At 41.9% G+C, this 9750-nt stretch overlaps 1 protein-coding gene across 1 annotated transcript in view; it reads left to right on the forward strand.

Moving 5' to 3' along the window:
- Nucleotides 1–8976, forward strand: part of LOC100888379 (calcineurin-binding protein cabin-1) — a 45351-nt gene extending 36375 nt beyond the window's left edge. The window contains exons 41-46 of the mRNA XM_030993424.1: nt 137–1974; nt 3243–3403; nt 3661–3789; nt 5390–5624; nt 6325–6402; nt 6826–8976. Of these exons, the coding sequence (XP_030849284.1) occupies nt 137–1974; nt 3243–3403; nt 3661–3789; nt 5390–5624; nt 6325–6402; nt 6826–8355 (3971 nt within the window). The 3' untranslated portion in view covers nt 8356–8976. The remainder of the gene's footprint in view (nt 1–136; nt 1975–3242; nt 3404–3660; nt 3790–5389; nt 5625–6324; nt 6403–6825) is intronic.
- Nucleotides 8977–9750: the final 774 nt, after the last annotated feature.

Genomic DNA, 9750 nt, shown 5'->3' on the forward strand with positions numbered 1-9750 from the left:
AATTTTGGATTGAGGTCTTATCTTATTTCATTGTCCATTTTGTGGTTTGCAAATGGATGAGAGTTCCTATAACAGAATTGTCAGGTGATTCCTCCTACATTCTAATTGCATGCAATTCTTCTTATCACTTCCACAGATCAGCCTGAAGGTAGAACAACCACTGAAGACATCGTCGCTCCTTGTAAAGATCCCAAGCTGGAGATCCCTGCCATAGTCGTCTCCAAACCGAGCCCTGAAGCGGAAGCTGTGATTGAAAGGTGTGAATCTCCTGAAAATAAGGACAATGTCTCTATGACCTCAGCTGAGATTAGGCAAGAAGGGACCGAGAAACCTGATGAGCTTAGAGCTGAGATGGATCTGACTGTGGTCTCTGCGCCATCTGATGATGCGGAACCCGGTGATCCAGGACAAGCTGTCGTCATGGACACAGAAGAGGTAAAGGAACCTATTCCTGCTTCGAGAGGAGAAGAGATAAACCAAGATGGTATGGAGAAGACTGATGTACAATCTCCAGTTGCTATGGACATGGATGAAGCAGATACTACTGACCAGAATGAAGCTGAGGAATCCGTTGATGGGAATAGAGGAGGTCTAGAGGAGACGAAAGAAGTTCTGAAGAGGACCTTGGAGGGAAATATTTCTGAAGAGAAAATGGAAATTGGATCATCAGGAGATATCGTAGAACCAGAGGAAGGAGATGAAAGAGGTAAAATGGGAATCCAAGAGAATCTGGAGATCATCAAAGGAGGAGGAGAAGATGGAGGACAAGGAGAAGTCAAAGAAGCAGATGATGCAGAAGAATTGGCACTTCTGCAGAAGCCTAGTGTTGATGAATCCAAAGAGGATAAAAATAAGAAATCTGAAGTCGTAGAAGATGTAGACAAAGTCCTTTCAGGAGAGATGGAAGCTGATCAAGGTTCTGTTCCGGCGCAGGGTCAGATGAAGGTTGACGTGCAGACAACTCATCTTGAAGACCAGGAAAAGGATCAAAGGAAAGAAGAAGAGCCAGAAGACATCGCAAAAGAACCGACGACCCTCATTTCCGATGAGAAGAAGGAAGGGGAGATTGTGGAGCTTGGTTCCAAAGAAAAATTGTACAGTGATGCCCCAACTCTGGAGTCTATCTCTCAAGTTGGAGAGATCCAAGAGAAGGGATCAGAAGACCTTTTAGTATTGCCAAGTCTTGAGAGAGAGGCACTGCCTATGATAGATACAAGGTCAAAGGAAGCAGGTTCCATCAAGGATGAGGAAACGGAAGACAAATCAGGAGCAGATGATGCACCACCAAGTGACAGTATCCGGAGTGGAAGCAACAATGAGAAACAAGTTCAAGGGCATAAAATGGATGAAAGTATAGTAGAAAGTCAAAGAATTCGCGCAGTAGATGGTGATCTTCCAGAGGAAGGAGGAAGCGCTGAGGGTGTCCTTCGAAAGGATGGTGATTCTGCGAAAGTGGAACAGGATAGTGCTGCAGGAGATGACAAAGGCCACAAAGGCGAAGTTCCTGAACAGGAAGAGATGAAAGTTAAAGACGAGAGCGAAGCGGACGCACAGGAAAGGGCTGAAGACAAGATGGACACCAGCATCCAAGGGGAGGGGGCTGCAGTCCAAAACAAAGAGGATAGTACCACAAAGACCCCTGTCATTACAGAAGGACTAGGAACTGGAAGCACTGTAGGGGCAAGCTTGGAGACAAAGGATGAGGGCAAGGTGAAAGACGATGCAGTCACCAAGAAGGAGAAGGAGGCTGGCGAAGAGCCCGAACGAATGACAGAAGGAGAGACTGAAGGAATGACAGAAGGAGAGACAGAAGGAGAGACTGTGGTTGAGGTGGATGAGGAGACAAAGAAGAGACACCTGGAGTTGATCAATGTTTGTCTTGGTGCCATGAAACTCTGCCTTCAGAGGTTCCCACAGCATTACAAGGCAGCTTACAGAATGGCTTACCTCTATGCCTACGCCCCTACCCACAAGGTGAGCTACCTACAACATAAACATTAGGCCTAAACAAAAAATGTTGTATTGCCCTTTAAAGGCCCACTGCACTACTGGTAGCTACTTGCACCCTCTATAAAACAAACAATGCCTAATCGGTGACCATTGGTCCCCCATGATCCTCTTTTTCTTATGTTAACTCAGAGCTGAGTTGATGAGATAACCACCTGTCCAGTGACTTGCAGAGCGGTCTAATCCCTCCTGTAAACTACGGCAGATAAGCTTTAAAGGTGCCAAAACATGGGTCGGCTCGTCAGAAATCTTTTTTTTTTTTACCTTTTTTTTTTACTCCCTCTTTGGGCTTATATTTTTCAGTTTTGAATGCTTTAACACATTTTTTTCTCTAAAAAACGTTATAAAAAGGTAGCAAAGGGCAATACAACTTTTTTTTTTTGTAGGCCTTTACCCTTACATAAGCTCAAATTTGCTAAACTATAGCCTGAATCAGCTTAACAATGAGTACATAAATTTTAGTCATTATTCAATGATGCTTGTTGTATGTGATGCGAAATGACCATATACAAGGACTTGCCCTGGAACTTCTATTGCCCAAAACTTAACATGGCATTAGAAATTCAGCATTTGCGGCCTCTGTATAGAAAGCCCACCCATCTACAAAGTCAGTGTTTTTTCAATCCCTTTAATGCTCATTTAAACCTTTTCCTAAAATGATTTCAATAATGATCACCTGCCTATTAAGACCAAATTATGCTTTCCCTAGAACAATGTTTTTTTTATTGAAACCTGTACATAGACAACATCTGCTTAAAGGGATTAGGTAACTTTGTCTCAGATTCTGAAACAAAATCCTGGATTTAGCTTATGCTGCAATGATAATAACCTTTTGGTCAATCAGGAACCCCATGATTTTTACAAGCTGATCGCCTGTCTGATTATCAAGATATTTATGATTGAAAATCAAAACCAAATGTTGTGTTTGCCTAACGGTTTTCATAACACTACAGTCTATTAGGGAAAATGAGTATGGTAAAACAGGTCACTCAAAGATTTTTACTTTTTGAAGGCACTTCATGATCATTTTTAAGCGCAATTTTTTAGGACTTCAATATTACACCATATCACAGACACTGATAATACGTAGGGCCATGCATCTCAGATTTAACATTGTTAAACGATGCCTTTAAGACCAATTTATGCTTTTCCTTGAACAATGTTTTATATTGAAACCTGTTCAAAGAGAACATCTGCTTGATATAAAGACCATCTTTGTTGCCTCTCTTGAGCAGAACTTGGCGTGGAGTAAGGACATCCTGATAGGTGGAAGCAGTGGGTACCCTCCCAAGACTCCCGCAGACCACATCGTAGCACCAGGTCTCTTCTCAGAGCAGCATAAGAGCAAGAACCTGTTCCAAGGGATCTGGAGGAACCCTATCCAAGACATTGATAGGTGAGTCCAAAGGAGAACAGGGGAGTGTTTCACAAAGACTAAGATCGACTTTAAGTTTGACATGCCACTGTTTTTCTCATTTTTTAAGAGCTCATTATTGAAGGAAAAAATAATATCTAGAGATCAGAGTAGAGAGACCAATGGAGAGAGCAACCAAAGGCATGAATGGCCTTGGTAGAGAGGTGTCTTTTTCTAACTGAACTATGTTTTATATCATCATGTAATAAACCTGTTCTCTTTGATTATTCTAATAACAGATCTGGTAGTTTTCCATGGCACATGTATCGCTCTGTGGCCCTTCTGGTGTACATTCTGAGGGAGCTCAAAGACCACATTCTCCTGCTTCAGGTCACCTCTAAACTCTACCGCATTCCAGAGCAGGGAAAGTGAGTGTGATTCCTTTTCTAACATTTGTCTTATTTAGTAGTACAGTCAAACCTGCTTTAGTGACCACATGTCTACAAAGGCTACTTTTTGTTTTTCGCTTGGGCAGTTGCTATGGACAGGTTTGACTGTAGTAGTAGTAGTGGTGGTTATTGTACCTGGCTGCTAAGAAAGCATAAATGCTTGTTAGTAAGCAACCAGAGGACAGACGGCTTTAGGTCCTCTCCGCGAGACCTGGGTCACCTCTAAACTCTACCGTATTCCAGAGCAGGGCAAGTGAGTGTGATTGGTTTTCTCTTCTATTCTCTCCTCTCCTCTCTTCTCTCCATCTCTCCTCTTCTATTCTCTCATGTCCTTTCTTCCCTCTCTATCTCTCCTCTTCTATTCTATCATGTCCTTCTCTCTCTTTTCTCCTCTCCTCTATTCTCTTCTCTTCTTTCCTCTCTGCTTTTCTCTGCTCTTCTCTCCTCTCCTCTCCACTCCACTCAACTCTTCTCTTCTCTCCTTTCCTCTCCTCTCTCCTTTCCTCTCTGCTCTTCTCTGCTCTTCTCTGCTCTTCTCTCCTCTCCTCTCCTCTCTCATCTTCTCTTCTGTTCTATTCTGTCATGTCCTTTCTTCTCTCTCTTTTCTCCTCTCCTCTCTTCTCTCCTTTCCTCTCTGTTCTTCTCTGCTCTTCTCGTCTCTTCTCTCCTTTCCTCTCCTCTCCTATAATCTCCTCTTCTCTCTTCCTCTCTTCTCTTCTCTTCTCTTCTCTTCTCACTCTTCATATTTTGTTCCTCCCCGTATTTCCAGGGGAGTTATTCTTGTGGTACATGTCTTGTTTACCCAGGGTAACCTCATCAGTATGAACACTGTTCCCCCTGCAATCATATTATTACCTCGGCTTTAGCCAAGCTACCATGATAAGGTGCTCAACCATTTAAGGAATGTCTTCCTACCAGGTACCCGTTTACTAAACCTGTGTAGAGAATGGCAAACGTAAATTAATATATTATCAAGGGACTTTAGTGCTGCGGCTTGACTCGAACCTTGAACCATGTGATTCACATTCAAGCGATGTATCTACTAGACCTCAACATCTCTGTTTGGAAGCGTGCAACAAAGGTTTAACTAATTACCTCAGAAGTTCACACTTTTCTCTAGCAAGTAGCTTTCATTTTAATCTCTGTTTTATATATTTATCGTCCAAAAAAGGGGATGCAAATCAAATATAAGCATCAAGTACCCGACACGTCGTTTCCATGCCGTATAAAGTGTGCTTTGTCTGATCTGGGGAGAGTTTCACAAAAACTAAGATTGACCTTAAGTTGGACTTAAATATGGCAGGCTGTTCATGCCACTATATCTTCTAGACATTCCTGGCATTGGTTTCTCAAGGAACGTATAGAACACGGTCACAAATCTACAGAATTAACATTTTTTGATAGTTTATTATAAAAGGAAAACTTATCAAAAGATCATAATTGAGTGACCAATGGTGAGAGCAACCAGTGGCATGAATGGCCTGCTATAGTTAAGTCCAACTTAAAGTCGATCTAAGCCTTTGTGAAACACTCCCCTGTTTTACATTTTGATCACGATTCCATATTTTCTCCCATCAAGGAAATACCTGAGAGATGCAGACCGTCTTTTCTTGGCTCGCGAAGCGTTTGATTCTTACAGGAGCACCATCCGATCGCGGCTCGTCGTCTCGCCATCAGGAACAGCGGAGGAAAGTCTTGGACTCGTGCTGTCTTCCTTTCGATGCTACCAGTACACCCAATCAAAGCAACCCAAGCTCACATCTCTAGCGTCGGAGCTCCTGATCACAGCGTTTAAAGTGCTGAAAGGCAGTTCAGTGAGTAACAGATAATCTCTGATTTATAATGATTATTAATTAATGATAATAATATTAATAATAATGATAATATTGATAATAATGATAATAATAATAATAGCAATAATAATATATATGATATTTGTAAGGCACCAAATCCAATTGAAATCAAATGCTCAAGGCACGTTTGTGAAACAAAAAAAAAACTTTAAAAAAAGAGATCGCATAAAAGCATCTGCATCATAAACAAAAGAAAAAAAGTAAAATAGACAAATTATACTATGTTAAAAAAGGAATGATAAAATCATTTCGATAATAGGCAAATTGATTTTTTGGCTTGCCACATGAAACAGGGATCATGTTAAATATTGATTCTTCTATAATATGCAATTAGTGTCATGTCCTGATGCAAGCTAGTTGTATATAAACATACTGCCCACCATTCCTATTTTGGAAAAATGATTCCTATTTTTTTTTGGTATTGAAGCTATTGTTTTGAGTCCTAGAATCTTCTCTTTTTCTGTTAAAATATTTTGTGTTAAAAGTAAACAAAATAGTCTGTGTTCCTAAATTGGCCTTGAGAGATTCCTAACTTTTACTGTGAAAGGTTGGCAGGTATGTGTAAAGGGCAATTCAACGCTTGTAACTATCTGAATTGTGTGAAAGGGAAAAAAAATAGAAAAATCTTTGAATGCTTTGTTGTTTCTATTCTGTTCTTTAGATCGAGTCTGAGCCAGCCTTGTTAGACCAAGCCGCACGGTTCTGTGATCACCACATCTCCTTTAACAAGCTACCAAGAGTGAGTAACTGCACTGTCATAAACTTTTCAACCCAATCAAAGTGTTGACTCCAAGGCTTTACCCTTATTTGAAATGGTAATGTTGGTCCACTTCGTTTCTAGAGTATGTCATTGAAATGACCTTTAAAACTATGTGACTAAATGAACAAACAAAATCATGTTATTATAAAATGTCCGTTCAGATATGACATGGCAAAAGAGCTGCATTTTTTTATGATGAGGTAAAGTGTAATATACTTCACATTTTTGTATCTTATAACACAACACTCAGTTTAGACGCGAAAGTCTTCTGTTGCACGCCGTTGCCATTTATTTACACTTTAAATTTTTATGTTTTTTGGCTTTGTGAATTGCAAAAAAGAATATTGAATGAATTTTTTTTCTAAATGTAAAGAATGCACTGCTATTCTACTTTTCTTTCAGACTCCAACCGACAGTGAAGGCATGCTACCCAGGGGCTATCACAGAGACTCGCCTTCCAGCTCCTCCTCAGCTAGACCTGGACTATCTTCAGAGGGTAGGAGACCCGCCGGGTGGTCCACCTCGTCTGGCTCCGACCAGGGCGGGCTAGGTGAGCCATCGGAGCAAGACGGAAAGACGGCAGGGAGAGGAGAAGCGATGGAAGCTACCGAGAGTGGGTCGAGAGAGATGAAGTCACCTGCAGAGGGCAGTGTGCTTATGTCGTCGGGAAAGACGTCTGTGGACACTCCTGCGCAAGAGAGTGTGAGGAGCAGTGTAGAAAGGGGAGGCAAGGAAGGCGGGCCCTCGCAGGGTGAGGAGTCAAAGGTCGTGTCGCCATTACGAATGCAGGAGGAGAGTGGTTCCAGGAGGGCGGAAGGAAGCGGATCGGGGATGCCAGAGATCGGTGTGAAGCGAAAGCTTCCCCAGATGGAAAGCACCAGCGAGAATATTGCAAGTATAGTCCAAGAAGCGGCGAGGCAGTATGAAAAGACAGAGGCACAACGGAGAGAGAGGCTGGAGAACAGTTCCCCTGGAGTTCCGCAAGCGAAACGCTTTGCTGGGGGCAGCCCTGAGCCTCCCAGTAGCAAGGTCACCTGTGAGCCCACCTCAAGGGTTCATATTGGAGCTTTGGGCTCGGTGACGACGACTCCTAGACAAGTGCCTCATCATCAGCGGCCCATTTCTTTACCTGGGACAAGCAAGCATGCTGTGTCATCAGCTTATTCTGGAAGTATGTCATCGAAAATGGGCGTTGTGAAGAAAATGGTTGGTCCACCTCCTCATGGTGTATCGAGAGACCCTTCAAAATGGTCTCAGGCAGCAGTCAGCAAACCTTCTTCTATCCAAAGTCCACTATCGCCAACTGGCCCACTATCACCAGCTGGCACAGGGTCCTTTGCGGGCAGTTTCCAGAAGTTCCTGAAGACCCAGCAGCAGCACTTGAGTTCCATTGTCAAAACATTCAACGTCCCCAGTCCTGAATCGTCTGTGAGACACAATCCTGCTCCGGCTATCAGCAAGGTCATGGGGTCAGGGTCCTTGCTAGGTCAGGTTGGTATCGGGTCGGTTACTCCAAAGGTGAGGCAAACTCCTGGTACAAGCGTTGCTGGAGTTCGACCCAAACTTCCAGTTGCTCCCAGCCGTGCTCCTGCAAGTCACAGCAGCAGTCAACGGCTTCCTCTAAAGCCACCTACTGGAATCTCGCAAGTCGCCAAGATCACATCTTCCACTCCCTCTGCGCCAGGAGTCAGGCAGGGGTCAAAGGTCGGAGGTCACAGAGAGCAACTAGCTGCCAGGAGGGAGCACTCCTCACTGGTTCAAGCCCAGCCCGCCATACTATCAACAGGAAATGTCGGTGGTAGTGGCAGTAATTCTCAAGAAGCTTCTAAAAGGTTGATCCAAGCTGGTAGCTCCACTGCTTCAGAGAGGCCGCAGGGTACGGGAGAGGACCTTCTATCCATAATTGACAGTACGGAAGAGAAAAGGACCTAGTGCCAGTACTGTATATTTTTTTGCCAGTGCAAACCACCACTCTTTGGGCATTGTTTGAAGCCTTGCAGACTTTCTTACCAAGTCAAAATTTGTGTATTACCACATTTTTTGCAATATTTCATTGTTGTACATGTTGCTTCTTGCGTAAACTTCCATGTACAATGGAAACTAATTGTTACAGAGAGCTCTGTTAATATGTAATCAATTTAGCCCTGAAATTGTGTTGCAAAAGAGATATGACAAGTGACCCGATATAACAAGGTACATTTTGCTAGTCCCAGTTCTTGCGTATTACAATGTTTTTTGAGGTTTTGGGGTTGTTTAAGAAATATAAAAAAGACACCGGATATAAGAATATTATTTTCATGGTCCCCAATGTCCTTATTGCAACCAATTTCCACTGCAAAGTGATACGGATTGAGTTTTTTGAACAGCAATGTTTAACTGCTGTGTATTATTTTGTATTGATTGTGACTGCTGGTCGACAAGTACATGTGTTTTGCATTTAATGCATCAAGAGCCAAAAAGGGAAAGTTGGTGAAGGGGATGGGGAGAGGAGGGGGTGGGAGCCCATTTGTAAAATGAAATCAGTGAGCAATAAAATTGTCTTTGTAGTTTGTACTTCCAAGTTGTCATTGTGAATTTATTGTGTTCTGTGTCTATAGATTTCCATTTGAATGAACTTTAGCCAACATTTTATTTGACTATAATCTAACATTATGAAGGAAATTGAGCATCCCACCCCACAATGAAGTAAACAGAAAAGAGAAGAAACCTTTCAATTATAATTAAAATCATCTTTATTGCAGCTGCTTGTTCACATTAGTACAATTCATCAATCTGTAGCTCCACATTTATGGCACATGATCATCATAATAAAAATATCAAGGGTCATTAACAAATGACACAGGTAAAGAGGTAAAAACTTAAAATGTCAATACTTTATATTCTTTTATAGAAAGAACAAGACTAAAAACTTCACTCTGGAATGCCATCATTTCAAAATAATCACATTACTGTTCATCCAATTATTTATCTGTCGGCAATAAATTTCTTGTTCTACACCATAGTCCTATAACATAAACATAAAGACTTCCAATCAATCTTTAAAAATAGAGTGTATCTCAAATATTGCTACAATTACTTCTATCTTATCAGGCATTGTATCTAACTGTAGCATGAAATTAATTGTAAGTTATTTCTTATTATAAGATTACGACTCATTGAAGGAGATAAGATTAATATTGGGGAGATGCAATTAACTTTTTCTATACAGTGCGTCCCAGACAAAACGAAAAAGACAAAAGACTTGATGCATGGCTGATCGTCAACGAAACAGAGTAAAGTCTTTTGTCAACTCTGTTTGTTGCTATGGCGGGCAGCCAGTGAAAACGA

This window comes from Strongylocentrotus purpuratus, unplaced genomic scaffold (assembly GCF_000002235.5).
Source record: "Strongylocentrotus purpuratus isolate Spur 01 unplaced genomic scaffold, Spur_5.0 spur5_scaffold_20, whole genome shotgun sequence".
Lineage (NCBI taxonomy): Eukaryota > Metazoa > Echinodermata > Echinoidea > Camarodonta > Strongylocentrotidae > Strongylocentrotus > Strongylocentrotus purpuratus.